This window comes from Daucus carota, chromosome 5 (assembly GCF_001625215.2).
Source record: "Daucus carota subsp. sativus chromosome 5, DH1 v3.0, whole genome shotgun sequence".
NCBI lineage: Eukaryota > Viridiplantae > Streptophyta > Magnoliopsida > Apiales > Apiaceae > Daucus > Daucus carota.
In genome coordinates this window covers 9841980-9863091 of record NC_030385.2, presented here as the reverse complement: position 1 = coordinate 9863091, position 21112 = coordinate 9841980, and the positions used below count along the sequence as shown (strand labels likewise).

At 36.3% G+C, this 21112-nt stretch overlaps 3 protein-coding genes across 3 annotated transcripts; 2 read left to right on the top strand and 1 right to left on the bottom strand.

Moving 5' to 3' along the window:
* Positions 1-1231: 1231 nt before the first annotated feature.
* Positions 1232-3300, bottom strand: LOC108220756 (putative F-box protein At1g46984). Its single transcript, XM_017394608.2, has 2 exons — positions 1848-3300; positions 1232-1509 (listed from the first exon to the last, which is right to left on the bottom strand). Exons 1-2 carry the CDS (start codon positions 3188-3190, stop codon positions 1464-1466), a joined length of 1389 nt encoding a protein of 462 aa, XP_017250097.1. The 5' UTR covers positions 3191-3300; the 3' UTR covers positions 1232-1463.
* A 7045-nt stretch (positions 3301-10345) lies between these two features.
* Positions 10346-12054, top strand: LOC108221056 (zeatin O-glucosyltransferase). Its single transcript, XM_017394956.2, has one exon. The coding sequence runs from the start codon at positions 10406-10408 to the stop codon at positions 11789-11791; it is 1386 nt and encodes a 461-aa protein (XP_017250445.1). The 5' UTR covers positions 10346-10405; the 3' UTR covers positions 11792-12054.
* A 1810-nt stretch (positions 12055-13864) lies between these two features.
* On the top strand, positions 13865-20532 carry LOC108220444 (uncharacterized). The gene is made up of 4 exons (XM_017394217.2): positions 13865-15404; positions 15600-15690; positions 16045-17419; positions 19008-20532. Exons 1-4 carry the CDS (start codon positions 14011-14013, stop codon positions 20273-20275), a joined length of 4128 nt encoding a protein of 1375 aa, XP_017249706.2. The 5' UTR covers positions 13865-14010; the 3' UTR covers positions 20276-20532.
* The last annotated feature ends 580 nt before the right edge of the window (positions 20533-21112 follow it).

Sequence of the window (21112 nt, the reverse complement as noted above, 5' to 3'; positions counted from 1 at the left end):
CCTGGACTAAGTACCAATCCTGTTCAGTTTGGATTTTGACAAAGAAAAATGATTTGTTCTGATTTTTATCAAATTTGAACCATACCATTACCAACTATTACCATCCCTGAGTTAATAAATTATTTGTTTTGAAGTTTAAAAATTATAATTCGATCACCGGTTCAGTCCCCTGCGTTGATTTCACTCCCACCAAGCTAAAGAAAAAAGGAATAAAACAGCAAAACTACAGCATATTATTTGCTTATATGACCACCAGATGATGGGTCCTGTTCCCTGACAACTGATTGTCAGGGAACAGTTACACAACAACCTGTTTCTAAGCCGTTGGATCGACGATCCAACGGCTGAGACAAAAGATAGGATTTTTAAGTGTCCGCGGTAAATAACCGCGGACACACTGTCTTTCCGTGTTTTGTTACGCGGACACATGGGGTATCCGCGCTTTTTTTCCACGGACACAAAAAAATCCGTAGTATTTTTACGATTGCGACACAAATTAACGCAGGCTTTCCAACCCACCCACCCAAACCAGTTTCACTTATCTCTCCAGTTTCACTTATCTCTCCCACCTCAACCAATTTAGGGTCGGATCGGGTTGAACTGAAGGCAGTTAGTTGAAGGGGAATGGGTCTGAGCAGAACAGATTTCCCCAACAACAGCCACCTCCTCCTGCTCCAAGGGTATGTCTCTCTCCCCAGATCTGCAGTATTTTTATGGATGAAATTCGGACGCTGTGGATCGGAGATCTGCAGTATTTTATGGATGAGAATTATCTGTGGAGCTGCTTTAGTCAATCTGGAGAGGTATTGAGTGATTTTTATTTGTTTGAGAGGGAGGAGAACATGAAAATTAGGGTTTTATGCTTGTGAATGTGTGTTTAAAGTTTGCGTGGTTCATTCTGGATTGTCCGCGGTAAATAACCGCGGATACCCCATGTGTCCGCATAACAAAACGCGGAATGACAGAGTATCCGCGGTTATTTACCGCGGACACTTAAAAACCGAATCTTTTACCCCAGCCGTTGGATCGTCGATCCAACGGCTTAGAAACAGGTTGTTGTGTAACTGTTCCCTGACAATCAGTTGTCAGGGAACAGGACCCCCAGATGATTATGTATAAGAAATTTATAAGTTTACAACTTATGATCAAGTTCGTAGGCATCGAAAATAGCAAGAATGTTGTTGAAATCTAGATGTTTTTGATAAACATAAGACAAAATGATAAAGAAGGGTTCGAAAAATGAACTAGAATTACGATAACCATACATCTTACATTACATTCCAACCATCAAAACTTGCATATAAAGCTATTTTGAGGTAGATTAAAATTTTAACAAGAGGTCAACTTCGATGTTTTACACATGGATATAAAGTGATATCATAATAGAAACATTACATTACAAAGTTGAAGGGTTCTCCGGTGGCTTCTTTCCTGCCTTCACCACCTATCCAGCAGCAGATAAGTTAAAGATGTAACGCCGACTCAAATTCTTTCAACAAGAATTCAGTCCTGCAATTGAAAATCATTATGTATAGGCGTTACACAGGAAGGACCAAAAACAGCTGTGTACACAGTAGAATGACAAAAAATAGCAAAGACCTGGTACATGTAGATGACAAATGATACAAAGAATTAACAAACAAACTCAGTCATGCATATAAGCATCTCATAGAACATGATAATTAGGTACTTCTGCAGTAGTGTCAGCATAGAGTTACTAAGATTAGTTATGCTCTAAATTTAAAATCATTTAGCATGCTCATCAATTTAGATTTATAACAATCAGGAAGCACAGTATGAACTATGAACAACACGTAACAAAAATCAAAGTTAGTGAGTGGAAATACCAGTCCATCTTAGAGCTAATATTTTTGTCTTTGTGCTCCTTTCCAATCTGTATCATTCCCTTGACACATACTAGGCTCTCTACATGACTGCATGACTCGTGCCAAAATGGAATTAATGCCTCAATTTCATTATTACGGTACACACGACTAGTTTCAGGGTCACAAATGCAATAATCCACATTTTGAACAATATTAGGGTCCTGTGTCGAAATCTCAAATACAATCTCACCTGTGCTAAAGCACTGAGCAATACGTGTACCTTTAAGATCACTTATACAACTGGGTGGCACAATACTATACATCTTTGTCCATTTAGATGTGTCCTCATCTGCCAGCACATACAAATCGAACATCTGATTCGGAGACCCAGCTGGGAAAAGAACTCCAAAAGCAACTGAATCTTTCCATTTCACAGGATTCACCCACACACGACCCTTATTCTGGAGATGGCTGGGATACATTACACTCTTATACCGCCCCGTAACAGGATCAATTCTTCCCAAACTAATTGAATTTGTATCTCTTGCCTGTAGATCACTCCCTACCCAATATGGAACACCTTTGACGATACAATAACAATGTTGAATACCAGGCATTGGAAAGAATGGAATGATGCTTTTCCCATCAACATTTTCCCAAGAACCCCGGTTTGTAGAGTAAATCTCAACCCGAGACCGTCCTAGATATTTAAGACGAGTTTCAGGAACAATGCATATAACTTTGTAATCACTTCGCACCGCATCAAACCCAAAACCAACCGACGCATTATCCCAATTCTTAAGAGCAATCGGCATCCAATAATGAGTACCCGGGTTCCATAAAGCAACAAAACGCCCCGACATTTCTTGAGTATGACTTAAAAAAACAATGCCATTAATCGAACCAGCAACAAACATTCTCTTCGAAAAATCAGGAAAATTAATTTTCTTGGGGTAATTAGGCCTATTAGTAAAGTGTCTATCAACTCGAAGGAGCGGAGTGGGAGGCCCAGTTACACTTAACAAACCAATGAGTCTACGACTATAATCATCAAAATGACTGTTTTTTGGTAACATACTATCATAGCCAAAATTACATATAAGCGTTGTGTTTCTTGGAGTGTTGAACTCAAGGTGCTTTTGTATAAAAGAAGGGTGATTAATAAGAGCATACCAAGATTTTGCAACACACTTACATCTTACAAGTGCCTTAACTTGAGTCCTGTAGAGTATTTCAAGAACAAGATCGGCTGGGAGTGTCTTTACTGTCATGGTTTTGTCCTCCTTGGCTTCTTCTTGGTTTGAGTGATGGTGGGGTTTGGAGGGTTTGTGATATTTTTTCTTTGTTTTTCCCTTCTTCACCATTTTTTGTGTTCAGGGGAGCTTTAGGGTTTGAAGGTGTTTATTTTAAGACAGAGAAATGCGAGTTTATGTTCTGTTCTAAGTGAAAGGGGAAGGCGAAAGTTAATACAAACGACGTCTCAAGTTCCCAGTTTAATACCACGTTCGGCGTTTGGTTATCCTAAAAAAATTAATTTTGATAAATTTATTTTTTATCCTACAAAAAAATGCCTCCAAAAATGACTCTAAGCAGGGGTGTACACGATTCGGATTGGGCGGGTTAAGAGATTTTAACGACCCAACCCAATCAAATCGAGTTTTAAAATTTTCAATCCAATCTATTAAATTAAATTTGAAATCCAACACGAACCATGTACTCTCGATTTAGATCGGTTTGGTCGGGTTAATAAATAAATAAATATTTTTCCTATCAAATAGCATGCGGACTAAAAATGAAAATGAACAACATACGTCAGTTTAACAAAATATTACAATTGTCTAGGGCCAATAAATGTCAAATATTTAATATTAAATACTCCCTTTGTTTCAAAATACATGTCCACTTTTGAAAAATCACGCATATTAAGAAAAGTGTATGTTGATAAGGAAAAAGTGTATTAATTGCATTAAATGAACAAAATATGTGGACTATGGTTAATCTTGGAAATATAAATTAGAGATATGAGATGGAGAATTGATTTTGGAAATATAAACTTGCATGGAAAGTTGAAGTGGACAAGTAATTTGAAACAAATTTTTTTCACCTAAGTGGACATGTATTATGAAACGGAGGGAGTACACCGGTACTAAGAGCAACTCCAGCAGCTTCCCTATTTCATGTCCTAAGTCCAATTATAAGGAATGTGACATAAATTAGTGCTCCAGCAGTGTCTTAGAGGTGCCTTAAATCACTAGGATCCTCCTTCCATGCTTTATTAATAAAGCACCACTAGCCATGCCTTATTTGATTTCTTTAATAAAAAAATCATTTCTCTCTCTTATTGTAACTTATTTTCTCTCTCTTCCTCCCATCTTTTATCAATCTTTTTACAAATTTATATTATAATAATAATAAGGAATGAATTATAAGGATCATTGTTGGAGTTGAAATACAAAATCTTGTCCTAAATCACTAGGATTCAATATTTTATAATATTTACAAGGAAGACACTAAGACACTGCTGGAGATGCTCTAAACATAGTAATCTGGAAATAGAAACTTTAGATAGAAATTAAGGCCCCCTTGTGGACCTTAAACTTTAGACTCCAGGGAATATGATTTAGTAAGCATTGATAGGAGTACCGAATACTAAGCTGCATATATATATATATATATATATATATATATATATATATATATATATATGATTAATTTTTTATTTTTAATTGGGTTGGGTTGGGTTAGATTAGGTTGGGACGGTTTTAAAAAAAATTAAATCCGTACCCAACCCATTTAAATCGAATTTACGATTTTTCAATCCAACTACGTATCGGGTTAAGAAATTTGGTTTGATTCATGTGAATAAGGTCGGTTCAACCAACCCATGTACACCCCTGCCTCCAAGCACATACCCTAGCGGGCACCTTCTATGGGAATTTATATTGATATAATTATAATATCACGCAGAAATATTAATTTTACATAATTATTCTCTCCATCTGGTGCGACCAAGTTTGACATAAACAAAAAAATAAGTCGCAATTGAATTGAGTTGTTTACGAACAAACCTTCGGTTAGCTCGTTAAGACCTCGAGCTCAAACAAAAAACAATGTGTGTGTTAAGCAGTGTTCTAAAAATCGGCGATTAATCGGGATTAATCGCCGATTAATCGCTGTTCGGTCGGCCACTGTCTCGATTAAGCGTTAATCGGTGAAAAAAGCGTTTTTTCTGAAAATCGGGATTAATCGGAAAAAATCGGTCAAAAATCGGTGAATTTAAAAAATTTAAAAATCGAAAGTAAAAAAATTTGAAATTTGAAATTTAATTTTATATAAAACAAAAAGGCAAACACAGAAATTAAAGTTGTTTTTATTACCTTTCTCTCTTTCAAGATTAGCTCATAATCTCTAATTACATAAATTTATAATATCTTACTTCACAGATTCAATCAAATTCAAGTTTATATATGAGATGACTGGACTTGTGTATGTATATAAAGACATGTTTTGTGTTACAAAAAATCATTAATCTTTTGATCTTATATGGCTATAAATTTATACTATATATAATTATATTAATACATATATATATATATATATATATATATATATATATATATATATATATATATATAAAAGTTAAGTTCTATGGAGTACATAAAAACATTGGAGTATTGGAGTACAAATCATAATTTTGTAGTTTGATCCTATATAATATCTTTGATTATCCAAATTTTGATATAATCTATCATTTATAAGTTGTCTTGCACATAATTGTCAATTAATCATTAATATCTTTCAACTTTAACAAGTATTAAGATTATTGTTCTGCTTATTAGTTATATTGCAGAACATAGAATCCTATGATTTATAAAAGTAATTATTCTACCATTTGATCACGATGTTTATGTTGCAGAACATAATGTGCAGGTTGTCAAATATTTACAAATATTACTGGACAAAAAAAATTGAAATTTAGATGACTAGATTACATTTTATCAAACTTTGTACTCCAATACTCCAATTTTTTTTGTACTCCATAGAACTTAACTATATATATATATATATATATATATATATATATATATATATGATTTAAAAAATAATATTAAATTGATTACGATTAATGATCCGATTAATCACTCCGATTAATCTCCGATTATCTGATTAATCGCTGGACGGTGCCTTCACCGACTAAGTCCGATTCTCGCTTTTTACAACACTGGTGTTAAGTAAACAAGTTTGAGCTGAACTGTTTTCTTGTACAGCTTGTGATAAGAAAGCTCGGTCTTTCTCGGTTCATTAAGAAAAAACTGAAATTCAGCTTAATTAAGTCAAAAATTGGCTCAGCTTGGCTAGGCTCCGTTCGCTCAAAAATCGGTTCAGCTAGACTCGGTTCACTCAAAAATCGACTTGGCGAGTCCGGTTCATTTACGGCTTAAAAAAGATAATCTAGTAGAAAGATATGTAAAATTTCAAGAGAATAAAGCTTTAAATAATGGTAGAGGAGGGTCTTTTCGCTGTCTTCCTTTTTGAAACATCTTCAAGATAGTACTATAGAGTATCTTGCAAATCTCTCCTCTGCCATAGTGCACCATGCTGTAATGTACTTGATACTGTATATGTTTTGCCTTCTACGTATGTTTTGCTTTTCCGGTTTTTCCTGGTACATTTATCTATGACTGGAGTACATCTATTTAGACCAAGTGCGGTAGGCATATGTCTTCTGGTTAATTCTCAGGACTCAGGTCCTGACAGTTTATTTATCAATTATTTTCCTCATATTTTGTAGAATTGTTGCATCATAATTTAAGTTTTTTTTATACAGGCTCTGTTTCAATGAATTGTATATACTGGAGGACGGGAACTCGACACATATATTAAGACGTTTTTAAATTATAGTTTCATAAATTATTTTAATTTTTTTCCTAAATTAAAATATAATGTTTGTAGTTTAATATAGAAAAAAATTTAATATTAATTATGAAAATATCCTATATAAAAATGTGTGTGAAACTAAAACATTATAAAACATAATGTAGAATTGAAGGCAGTACAAAGCAATTGCTTTGGTTTTATATTTATGTTCTGCGCTAACAGTGTGGAGGTCCTGGAGGAGAAGCTCTCAAACATTGATTACCACTAAAAAGGCAACTTGCCTGGTTTTTAAAGCCATTTATGGATGTGAATAAGTCCACTCTAGATTTTTTTGGGTAATATAAGATCATCTCCGACCCTTCCCACATTTTAAGCTAAAATGTCCACGTGGCACTAATATAGATATTAGGTAAAAATTATAGCTCCTCCAACCACTATATATAGATATTAGGTAAAAATTATAGCCCCTCCAACCATAAGACCTGTTAGTGAAAAATTTAGATATTCTTTATTCGGTCTTCTATATTTGTCGAGTCTGAAACAATTATCTATAACATCCACGTCAGCTTTCTACCTTATTTAAACTTAACTATACCATAAATATATAATCTTTCATGTATAACTAATCATTATAGCTAATACCACTGGAGCACAATTACTTACGAGGTCGACAGATTTTACATAATATCTATTTTATACTCATTTGACTAACGAGTAATCGAGTATAGCTAATACCCTTGGAGATGCTCTAAGCCAGTAAAAGAAATTAAAAGAGCTTAAATGATTGTTTAATCTGTTAATTACTACTCCAAATCTTCTTTTTCATTTGAGATAGGGACAATTTGGCCAACATCTTAAATTAATAAGTAGCATAGATTTATAAATTATTTTTGTAAAAAAAAATCTGTATAAAATTAAATACATTTATTTTTTATTCAAAAAAAGTTTAAAAAATAAATTACATAACTATACATCATAGACACGGGGAAAAAATTGGAAATTCGACCCGTACACTTGGCTCCTCCGCCCATTGATCAGAGATATTCATTACAAGAATGCAAAATTTTGTGCTGCCTTATTAGTAAGTGACGCGTTAATCGTTTCTCACCGGAATAGCCAGCACCCACAATAATTATTCAACCATCTTTACAATGTCAACCTGGTTCACGGCGTGTAAAGCTAATTTGGAAAAACATCAGGTTCTTGTCTCAATTTGAGTGATAGATTATGTACAATGAGGATCTGGAGTGACTTTTTCAATTTATGCAATTCAGCGTTCCTTGTAATATACTCCCTCCGTCCCACCAGATTCTTTACGGTTTCCTTATTTGGCCGTCCCATCCATTTCTTTACATTACAAAACTTTCCTAAAATAGTTAATGGGTCCCACCACTTTCCCACTTTTTCTTCCTTTTCACACTACTTTTACTCCACTATCTCTCTTTTATATACTATTAAAAATCAGTGGGTCCCGCCACTTCACCCACTTTTCTTTCTCTTTTCTACTACTTTATTCATATTTCTTAACCTCCGTGCCCAAACCCAATGTAAAGAATTGGGTGGGACGGAGGGAGTAGGAGTATAGCAAAACTGGACGTGAGAAGGAAAGTTGTACCAACAAAACACTCCTGGAAAAATGGTGTTCTTGAGTCATCCATGTACTAAGCGTTGCATGTAAGACACCTGTTAACTCGCATGTAAAACAACCTGAGAAGATGACACCTGTTCAACCCACTAAATCTACGTAATAATTACCAGAACCCGTAATAACTTCTTAGCTTAGAGCACACGATTGCCTTGTAACACTTCGAGGTGTCTTCTCTAATTGCATAGTAACTTGTACTTTGGTGTATTCATCTCTAATTTCTTTTTGAATATTAGAGTATTCATATATCTATTGAAATAATATACGAGAATTAGTACATCCGTTTTAAAATACATGTTCATGTTCATTTTAAAAAAAATTTTGTTTCAAATTAATTGTTCATTTCAACTTTCAATGTACATTTGTATTTTTAAAATCAACTCTTCCCCACATAACTCTGATTTATATTTTCAAGATCAACCATATACCATATATTATCTTAATTTAATTTAATTAACACAACTTTTTCTTATTCAGTTTTTTAATATGCGTAATTTTTTGAAGTTCATATATATTTTGAAATAGAGTATGATTTTATTATTATATGATAAATACCTTATTTACTATGAACACGTAAAGATTACGGCAATTACATGGACATTGGATCATTTTAAGGTCGGATAGTACTATCCCAAAACAAATATATATATTTTTGCATTCTCGATCCCGTCTCAAAACCGAAAAAATCTCCGATTCATCGGATCGGAGGGGGGAAATGGAAAAAACTCATCCCTACCGCAAGTTCTCGTAACCTCGCATTAATATTCCCGTGTATTGGGAATGGAGGAAGCCACAAAAAACTTTCATGCTTTTACATTGACAATCACTTAAATTATTTAATATTCCTATTAGAGCATCTCCAAGAAGCTCTTTATATAGGCTCCTAAGTTAAAAAATAAAGAGTCATTCATGAAAATTGAACTCCAAGAGGCTTCTAGAGGCTCTTCAAAAAGTTAAGAGCCTCTCATCCCTCCTCTCTTTTTTTTTTTGAAAAGCGAAAAAGGGTGTCATATATTAGCAATGTCCATGAGTTTCTTACAAAAAGTTCCTTCAAAAACGTTGAAGGAATGAGACAGACCCTACTGCCAAACAGAGAAGAAACTAGAGGACATTAGCCTTCGAAACCAACCCATCAAACAACCTAAACCAATCTAAAACAGACATACAACAATATTAAATAGAGAGTAAGTATAAGTAGTATTGTTGGAGTTGACACTCCTAAGTGTCCACTAAATTGCTAAGAGCCTATTATTTTATATTATATTTAAGAGCCTACTAGGAGGCTCTTAGAGTTGCTCTTACTAGGCTATTTAGTACTCTATAACCCACCCCACTTCAACGTTCGCAATGACGCCATTTTCCCATACACACCCTGACACCCGTAAACGAGTAACAACAAAATATCATCGCGATGCTGTGACAGCATCGTAAACGAGAGTTTACTTCTAGTCTAGCTAGTCAAAAAGAAAAGAAACTCGTCTACTTATTATTTGGTCAAAATTACTCAAATAATTGCTAGTCTGATTTATAGTATTTAAACTTATATGTGTTACAAGTGATATCTGTTATTACATGTCCACTATTGAGAACAAAAAAATGTTTCAAATTATTTGTCCATTTCCATTTTCAATGAATTGTAGTCAAAATTTGTATTTTCAAGATGAGGTGTATACCACATCTTATCAAGTTATTTTTCCTAGATCAAATATCTATCATATATTATATTTGGTTAATGCAATAAATATAATAATAAATGAATGTTTTCTAAGAAAGTTAGTGTTTCTTAATATGCGTAATTTATTTAAAAATAATTTATTTAAAAGTGGACATGTATTATGAAACGGAGGGAATATAATGTTTTTCACGATGACTCAAAGTCCAACCTGAATATCCGGTACAACAGAAGATAAACTCATCTTACCCGTGAAAGCTGTGCAGTGGACCCATATATACTACCCAAATTTGGACCCCTCTTCTATAAATTCTTTAACCGCAATAGCACAGCATACAAAAATAACAGTCACAGAGAGGTTTGAGCATCCTAGCTATAGCCGCAATGGCACAAGATAGTCAAGTAACCGTAGTGATGGTACCATTTCTAGCCCAAGGCCACTTGGGCCAACTCCTCCACCTCTCCCGTCTCATCTCCTCCTACAACATCCCGGTCCACTACGTCAGCACAACCACTCACATCCGCCAAGCCAGCAGCCGCCACCAGGGCTGGGACCTCGCTGCCCACCCCAACATTCATGTCCATGAGTTCCCAATCCCACCTTTCCACTGTCCAGCTCCTAACCCCAATGCTCAGACCAAATACCCTTCTCAGCTTCAACCAGCGTTCGAAGCCTCGATTCATCTCCGCGATCCTGTCGCCAGACTTTTTACTTCTCTTTCAAACACTTTTCGCAGAGTTGTCATCATTCACGACTTTCTAATGGGCTCCGTGGTTCAGGATTTTGTGTCCTTGCCTAATGTTGAGTCCTATATTTTTCAGAGCACAAATGCTTTCTTTTTTTCTTCCTACTACTGGGATTTAGCAGGCAAGCCTGGTTCTCCTGATGACAATGTATTTCAACAATTACCTTCTTTCGAAGGCTGTTTTACTCCCGAGTCGATGGCTCATGGGGAAAAACAACAGATTTGCGTCAAAAACAGCTCTGGTGAACTTTACAATACTTCTAGATCAATTGAAGGTCATTACTTTGATTTGCTCCAGAAATTCCAACCTGACAAGAAACAGTGGGCCATTGGACCGTTCAACCCGGTGGATATCTTTGAGAAACCGGATCAGCAACGACACGAATGCTTGCAGTGGCTGGATAATCAAGCTTCAAATTCAGTGATATATGTTTCTTTCGGGACTACAACTTCTCTAACTGATGAACAAATCCACGCCATTGCGGTTGGCTTAGAGAATGGGGGCCAAAAGTTCATTTGGGTCTTAAGGGACGCGGATAAAGGAGATATATTCGGGGGAGATGTCAGAAAATCTGAATTGCCAATGGGGTACGAAGACCGGATACTAGAAACCGGACAAGGTATGATAGTGAGGGGCTGGGCGCCGCAGTTAGAAATTCTGGCGCATGCCTCCACAGGAGGGTTTATGAGTCACTGCGGATGGAATTCATGTTTGGAAAGCCTGACAATGGGAGTGCCTATGGCTACATGGCCGATGCATTCAGACCAGCCTAGAAATGCTGTGCTAATAAGCAAGGTACTGAAGGTAGGAATTGTGGTTAAGGAATGGACTCCAGGGCATGACTTGGTTGAGTCTTTCTATATTGAAAATGCAGTGAAAAAGTTAATATCATCCACAGAAGGCCATGAAATGAGGAAGAGAGCAGCGGATTTGAGGAATGCCATCAAGAAATCTGTAGCACAAGGCGGGGTTAGTCGCCTCGAATTGGATTCGTTTATCGATCATATTATGAGATTGAATTAGCAGTCCAATGCCATCGGCTTTCGAATAAACTGCAATTAGTTTTGTTGTTTTTGAGTGATATGGTACTATCATTGTCAGCTGTTTGCAAGTTAGCTATGTCTTGCATTTTTTACATAAACTTCAACTACTTGCATTTAGGTACATTTATATCACAACCAAATGGCTTCCATTTATATCACAACCAAATGGAGTGTTGACCAGGTACCATGTGTCCATGTCTGTTCCTCTGTACGAAATGAAATTAATCGCATGGGATTCAGACTCTCAGTGACTAGTTTCAGTAGCAAATAATGTTGTCTTGCAACTCACTTTGGAGTATTGTTGGAGTCCATGGATCTTTCACCCGTGGCACATAGTAGCAACAATTTTCTATGGGAGGTTTTTATTGATGTTGTTTTTTGTGCATGCAGGTGACCATCATTTATTAATGGGATAAGAGCAATTTCAATCGGGATGTCAAAAAGAGTCCCAAAATGTCATGTGTCATGATTGGCGTATCATCCTTGTTGGCTCTCCCTTCGGGTGGAATTTGGAAGGAGTGCCAAGCAAAATTGCCAACTTTTGGTATCATCTTAAAATAAAAAAAAATGTATATATCACTCTGAAAATATATAGTTTCTTATATAAATTGCTAACCATTGGAGCAAATTTTTATATAAAAGTTGCCAAAAATACAAATGAAGAGAGAAAAAATAAAATAGTAAATACTTTTGATGATTTGTAATTTTAGGCAATTTTAGTTAACACCCCCATCGGAGATGCTCTAAAAGTCGATAAAAATCAACACCTAATTAAAAAATTATTATTAGTGTATACTCCTGGACACACGCTAGAAATTCCGATAATACATAGGGGCCGTTTGGCTGAGCTTAAAATAAGTGCTTCTTGCTTAAAATAAATAAGTGGAGTAGAAGTTAGAAGCCAGACAAGACTTATAAGTGATTAAAGTGTTTGGCAAATAAGCAGAAGTCCTGAAACAAACAAATATATAGACAAAAGGCCTTCAATATCACTACTTTAATACATAATTAATACTCTATCCGTCTCTCAATACTTTTTCTGTTTGTCTCTATAACATTTGTCAGCACACACTTTTAATCGTTAATATATTTAAGTTCGTATTAATATTAAATATAAAAACTTCATTATATCAAAATACTCATGAATACGAATCCACAAGATCACTCACGATTATATTTAATTTTATAAATTAGATGTAAATCAGTAATTTGTCTCATATTATGAGCAGTCCTGACGTATCGAACAAGAAAAGTAACACAGAGGGAGTATATAATGTCCTATATGTTACTATTTTAATATATAAGGTTCCCACATCCACTTCATAACACAATTTAAAGTTACGTATTCGTTTCTGATCAAAACTTAACATGAATTAAATATTACTTTTTTTTTATGGATCCTACGATCAAAATTTTGAATTTCTCATGTTTTAAATTATTTTCGTTGTGCTTTATGCATCGCAACCAACAACATTTGCAACCGTAACTACAACAAGTATCAAACTTATATAGCTTTAAAAAATTGTTGATATTATATTTAATTATATCCAGCAAGATGATACTAATATCAATAAAACAATGAGAAAATCAACTAAAAATAAATTAGAAAACAAAAGTTATATTAGATTTAAAGGTATTTTCATAAATATTTTCGAAAAATAATAAAATTACAAAAAAAACTTAGAAACAATAATATTCCTAATAAATACCTTATTTTATACTCCATCTGTCCCATTTAATTCTATACGTTTCTTTTTTACTGCTCGACACGCATTTTAATACTCTCGTACAAATATAGTTCTATAACTTATTTTTTAAATTTTCTTTTTCTGAATAAAAATATAGCATTCAAACAGGAGCATTAAAGTCCGTGTCGCGTCCCCGTCCAGCAATGTATACAACTCGGGGGCGGAGGGAGTACCTGATTAGGCGGTGACAGGATGAAAGAAATATGCCTTTTTACCTCTTCGAAGTCTCATGGTAGGCGCTCGGGATGAAATTCTGTTGATTGGTCAAACAACCGAACAGCAGACACTTGAATTGATATGCTAAAACAGTGCACACTTTGAAACGTTTGCAGTGACGATACCTTTTTGTATATGCCTACAAAAAACTAACCATAAAATCATTGATGCGAAAACACACTCATTGCATCAACAGAACACTTCTACTCCATCTAGTCACAAAAGAACAGAAACAATGGGAGTCCAAAACATGCAAGCCATTGAAAATGTAGCAGTAGTCATGGTCCCTTTCCCTGCACAAGGCCATCTAAACCAGCTCCTACACCTCTCACGCCTCATCTCCTCCCACAATATTCCTGTCCACTACGTCGCTTCTGCGACGCACAGCCGCCAGGCCAGGCTTCGAATCCAGGGATGGGATCCTCTGTCAACTCATTCCCAATTGATTCATTTCCTTGAATTTCCAACCCCTGCTTTTCACTCCCCTGATCCCAACCCCCATGACCCTGTTAAATTCCCTTCCCACCTGCAGCCGTCTTTCGATGCTGCCTTGCTCCTTCGACAGCCTGTGGCTTCTGTTCTATCCAAACTTTCACCTACGGCCAAAAGGCTTGTTGTAATTTATGATTCAATATTTCCATCGGTTATTCAGGACGTGGCTTCTATACCAAACGGAGAGGCCTACTCTTTTCAGTCCGTCTCCACGTTCTGCATCTCCTCTTACTACTGGGAAGCGTTGGGAAGACCTTCTGAGATTGATGATGATGTTGCAGAAAAGATACCTTCTAAGGGAACTGCCACTACCATGACCTCAGAAATGAGGAAACTCGTTGATAGCCAGAGTGAGTACCGCAAATACAGCTCAGGTGCCCTTTTCAATACTTGTCGAGCAATTGAAGCTCCATTTTTAGATGTGCTTGCTAAGATAAATGCCAAACAATGGGCTATTGGACCATTCAATCCCATTGAGATGACCAAGAATTCAACAAAGCAGAGGTACAACTACTCGGACTGGCTAGACAATCAAGCTCCTGATTCTGTAATATATGTTTCTTTTGGAACAACAACTAGTCTAACCAATGAACAGATCCATGCCATTGCGGTTGGACTAGAAAACAGTGGCCAGAAATTCATTTGGGTTTTGCGAGATGCTGACAGAGGAGATATATTTGTGGGAGATACAAGAGTATGTCAATTGCCAGAAGGGTATGAAGAAAGAATAAAATTAAAAGGACAGGGGATTATATTGAGAGATTGGGCGCCACAACTGGAGATTCTGGCTCACGCGTCCATAGGAGGATTTATGAGTCATTGTGGATGGAATTCGTGCATGGAGAGTATGAGTATGGGAGTGCCTATGGCAGCATGGCCTATGCATTCTGACCAGCCTCATAATGCCTTGTTGGTTACTAAGGTGCTGAAAATGGGCGTTGTGGTGAAGGATTGGGCACACTGGGATGAGTTTGTGGAGTCTTTGACAATTGAGAAAGCTGTTAGAGAGTTGATGGCGTCAAAACAAGGAGAAGAGTTAAGGAGGAGGGCGGTTGAGTTGAGTACTGCTATTACAAAGTCGGTGGCAGGAGGAGATACTCGTAGAGAATTTGATGATTTCATCGCTCACATATGTAGGTAGAAATTTGATTCGCATAGGGTTGTCATGTATGAGGTCTTGTTGTCCTTGTAAAGGTCAAAACAATAGCAATAATGCCTTCCACATTCATACTCTTCATTATCTTTATGCAATTTCATTACCATTCATTATTTGTGGTACAGTAAAGATAGTATCCAATTTCATTAGATGGTAGAGCACTGGAATCAACCCAGGCAGTCTTCGTCATTCGCTATTCTAGTTATCCTAGAGGCACCATCTTATGCAATACATAAATGTCCTGGTGTATTTACAAGGAATATTGCCGTATGCAAAATTGACATTTGATATTATTTTGCAAGTGTTCCTTGTGCTTTCACAGCCCCTGTGGAACCAAACTTTGCAACAAAAATAATTAAATTTTCCTATATCATTCATATTATGAAAGACAATTTTTGGTCTTATGCTTGACGTCCACATCGCAGTCTACTTTTCATGATGTGTTGATAATGGTATCTCCTGGACGGCTTTAGTACAGTAATGCCAAACTGCCTTGTTGGTTCAATCCCATTTTCAGAGTAATACCGAATAGCAAAACGGCAATGCAGCATTGCGACCCTTCATATAAACATGCTAATGCTATTTAAGCAGCAACTTGGTAGAAAGGTTTTACTACACTAGCTAGCTGCAATGGCCAAGGATGCCGATGTAAAAGTGGTAATGGTGCCTCTACTAGCACAAGGCCACTTAGGCCAACTCCTCCATCTCTCCCGCCTCATCTCCTCTTATAACATACCAGTCCACTATGTCAGTACCACAACTCATATCCGCCAAGCCAGCAGTCGGCACCAGGGATGGGACCTTCTAGCCTATGACAATATTTACATTCATGAATTCCCAATCCCAGCTTTTCAGTGTCCAGCTCCCAACCCCAATGCTCCAAATAAGTTTCCTACTCAACTTCAGCCAGCATTTGAAGCCTCCATTTACCTCCGCGAGCCTGTCTGCAACTTCCTTACCTCTCTTTCCACCACTGCTCGTAAAATTATCATCATTCATGACTATTTTATGGCTGCAGTGGTACAAGATTCTATTTCCTTACCTAATGTTGACAAGTATGTTTTTCAGAGTACTTCTGCTTTCTTTAATTATTCCTACATTTGGGAAATAGCAGGAAGGCCTAGTTCAGATGATGACCATATACTTCAACTACTCCATTCTCTGGAAGTTTACGTGACTCCAGAAATCTCGGCTTTCTGGGAAAAACAGCAAATTCACCTCAAAAACAGCTCTGGTGAACTTTACAATACTACCAGAGCAATTGAAGGCCATTACTTTGATATGCTCCAGAAATACCAGGCAGACAGGAAACATTGGGCCATTGGACCCTTCAACCCTGTAGATATTTGCCAGAAACAAGACCAGCTACGACACAAATGCTTACAGTGGCTAGACAATCAAGCTCTGAATTCAGTGATATATGTTTCTTTTGGGACAACAACTACCCTAACTGATGAACAAATCCATGCCATTGCACTTGGCCTAGAAAATAGTGGCCAAAAATTTGTTTGGGTACTGAGAGACGCGGATAAAGGAGATATATTCAGCGGAGATGTCAGAAAATATGATTTGCCAACGAGGTACGAAGACAGAATCTCTGAAACCAGACAAGGGATGATAGTGAGAGACTGGGCACCCCAGTTGGATATCTTGGCACATGCCTCCACAGGGGGGTTTATGAGTCACTGCGGATGGAATTCATGCTTAGAAAGCCTGACAATGGGAGTGCCTATGGTTACATGGCCAATGCATTCGGACCAGCCTCGAAATGCTCTGCTAATAACCAAGGTACTCAAACTAGGCATTGATGTCAAGGAATGGACTCAAGAAAACGACTTAGTCGAATCATTCCATATTGAAAATGCAGTTAAAAAGTTGATAGCATCCAATGAAGGAGATGAAATGAGGAAAAGAGCGGCGGAGTTGAGAAATGAAATCAAGAAATCTGTTGCAGAAGGCCTGGAATTGGATTCTTTTATCGACCACATTACAAGTTCATAATTGTAGCTATCTTAAACAGTCTCTTCTCTGTTTTCATTGCAGTAAGTTACAATATCTCAATGGTTTGTGTAATTTATGAATTCAGAAGTTGATGGGTGCATTTCATTATGTCCAAACTATACCAACTTTGACTAAATTCTTATTAATTGTTAATATTAGTTTTTTACAATTGCGTAGAAGGAAAGAGTTTCAGTTGAACCAGAAACTTTACAAGTAGACGAAGAAAGTTAAACACTTTGGAATCTATGATTGATTTAGCGACAACCACAAGTGATGTGTGGAGCAGTATAGAATATTTGACGAAGAAAACAAGATATTTGGCAGGATTGGAAAAGTCATGCATGTCGATGTCATCAGTTTCATCGAGATTTTAGAAGCTTGATACTCTCTCTTGCACATGTGGTTTGGCCGGAATCAGGCATGAATTTTGTTAGATCCAAATTCATACGACGTCACAAACTAAATTTTGGAACTAATGTATCAAACTGGTCGGTATGAATTTTTGATACAGAGATGGTGATGGGCACGAGAGAGGGGTTTGATAATGAACGTTATTTTTTTTTTTTTTACTTTTTTAAATACTTATATATTATTATTATTATTATTATTATTATTAATTGATTTAAATAAATAATTTATTTATTTTTTAAAAATATTAAATACATTAATTCCGACACCTAACCAAACACATGATATGATATCTGAAAATCATAATATTCTAACTCGATTCATCATTTTATTCTTTTATCATTCAGCAAATTAAATGATCTCTCAACAAATTAGAAGTTATGTTTGAGCACAAGACTAAAAACAAGTTTATTCAACTGAGATCTGGTTTAAGCTGGAATTATAAATTTATTAGCAGCCATTTCAAAGGCAAAGTTCTAAATTTTAGTATCTGTAAACTTATCTTTTAGTGATTCGGATCCGAATTTATATTAAAAAAATCCAAATGAGATATTTTGTCCAACTTTTTTGAAAATCTCCGAATTTTCAGATTTTTTCGACCATATCCGAATTTGATGATCTCGATCCCAATTCAAATTTATATAAAAAATCTGGACGGAATATTCGGTCTGATTTTTTAATAAAATATCCGAATTTTCGAATTTTTTCGACAATATATCGGATCGGATATTCAGATTGTACGGTTTCCCGAAGTTTATGCCAACCCTTGATCGGAGATGGCTGCAAATCTTTCAAATCGAAGTAGGCAACATGAGTTCAAGTACTAAAGCAACACTCTGCAGATTGTAACGTTAGCGGTGACGACACATTTCAGTACAAAAATAAAACGAACAACAGATCTCATAAAAACAAAAAGTAACAACAAAATGATTCGGCAATGATACGCAAAAAAACAAAAAAAGTATCAGTAGAAAAATTCCTATAATAATACAAGAAAATTGCACCGAGAAGATACTTGTATTCTGATTTCTAAAGCTAGTCAAAACAAATGGGAGTCCAAGACATGCAAGCCAATGAAAATGTAGTGGTAGTGATGGTCCCTTTCCCTGCTCAAGGCCATCTCAACCAGCTCCTCCACCTCTCACGCCTCATCTCCTCCTACAATATTCCTGTCCACTACGTCGCTTCTGCCACGCACAGCCGCCAGGCCAGGCTTCGAATCCAGGGGTGGGATCCTCTGTCAACTCATTCCCAATTGATTCATTTCCATGAGTTTCCAACCCCTGCTTTTCATTCCCCTGATCCTAACCCCCATGACCCTGTTAAATTCCCTTCCCACCTGCAGCCGTCTTTCGATGCTGCCTTGCTCCTTCGACAGCCTGTGGCTTCTGTTCTATCAGAACTTTCACCTACTGTTAAAAGGCTTGTTGTTATTTATGACTCTATAATTCCTTCGGTTATTCAGGATGTGGCTTCTATACCAAACGGAGAGGCCTACTCTTTTCAGTCTGTCTCCACGTTCTGTATCTCGTCTTACTATTGGGGAATGGTGGGGAAGCCTCTCGGGATGGATGATGATGTCGTTAATCAGATACCTTCTGGAGGGATTACGACTATGATGACTCAAGAAATGATGGAACTGCTTAATAGCCAGAGTGAGTACCGCGAATACAGTTCAGGTGCACTTTTCAATACTTGTCGAGCAATTGAAGCTCCTTTTCTGGATGTACTTGAAAAGGTAAACGCGAAGCAATGGGCTATTGGACCATTCAATCCGGTTGAGGTATGCAAAGCAAAGAAGAGGTACAGCTACTCAGACTGGCTAGACAATCAAGCTCCTGATTCTGTCATATATGTTTCTTTTGGAACAACAACTAGTTTAACCAATGAACAAATCCATGCCATTGCGGTTGGCCTAGAGAACAGTGGCCAGAAATTCATTTGGGTTTTGCGAGATGCTGACAGAGGAGATATATTCGTGGGAGATACTAGAGTTTGTCAATTGCCAGAAGGGTACGAAGAAAGAATAAAATTGAAAGGACAGGGGATTATACTGAGAGATTGGGCGCCACAGCTGGAGATTCTGGCTCACGCGTCCACAGGAGGATTTATGAGTCATTGCGGATGGAATTCATGCATGGAGAGTATGAGTATGGGAGTGCCTATGGCAACATGGCCTATGCATTCTGACCAGCCTCATAATGCCTTGTTGGTCACCAAGGTTCTGAAAATGGGCGTTGTGGTGAAGGATTGGGCGCATTGGGATGAGTTCGTGGAGTCTTTGACAATTGAGAAAGCTGTGAAAGAGTTGATGGCGTCGAAACAAGGAGAAGAGTTAAGGAGGAGGGCAGTGGAGTTGAGTACTGCAATGAAGAGATCAATGGCTGAAGGAGGTGATACTCATAAAGAATTTGGTGATTTCATCTCTCACATATGCAGGTAGAATTTGATTTTTAAACTATGCAAAACTAAGCCCAGCGTATTCTCCTCTGCTCTTTGTAACAAGAGATTTGTGAGAGTATTTGAATTCTTTTTGATTTACCGTCCACTAATAAAAGAACACAATTTGCAAAAGTTTGTCATTTGTCATTCCTCAGGTCTGGCTGTAAGGGATTGACATTTATGTCAATAACATTCAGTATGTGTATGGCTATATCCGGTAGTATAATACTAGTATAAGTTTTTGCCGAAGATGCATCACTTTATATTGTTTATGAAGATAAGCTCAGAAGAAGAAAAAATGTACGGAGCAAATTAATCTTCTTTGCCTTTTTCCTTGTTTAATATTATCGTAGTCATAATATTACAACACATTATCAATATAAATTCCGCTAGAGCTCAGAATTAAATCTAAACTAACATAATAACTTGTGGGAGACACAAGTCGATTTCTTAGAACTTATTTAAATATGCTTAATTTTCCGGTAATTGTAGAAAAAAAAATCATGATATATTTATTCATGACAACTATAGTGACTTTTTCTTTGAGTGTATAACTTTGCATGAAAATATTTATAAATATAGGTTATTTATTGTTGTATTATATCCATACATGTGGATATTTAGTAAGTTGTTAAATACTCCCTCCGTTTCAAAATGTATGACGCTTTGATTTTTTGCACGTAGTTTAAAAATCTTTGATGATGTACTTATATTTATTATTTTTGAAATTTTATTTTTTTAAATAAAAGTATATAGTCAAAATTTTAAAGTAGAATTTTTTTTAAAAGAAAAGATGATTCTAGGTGCTTGGTCAAAACACTTTGAAATGTGCGTAAAA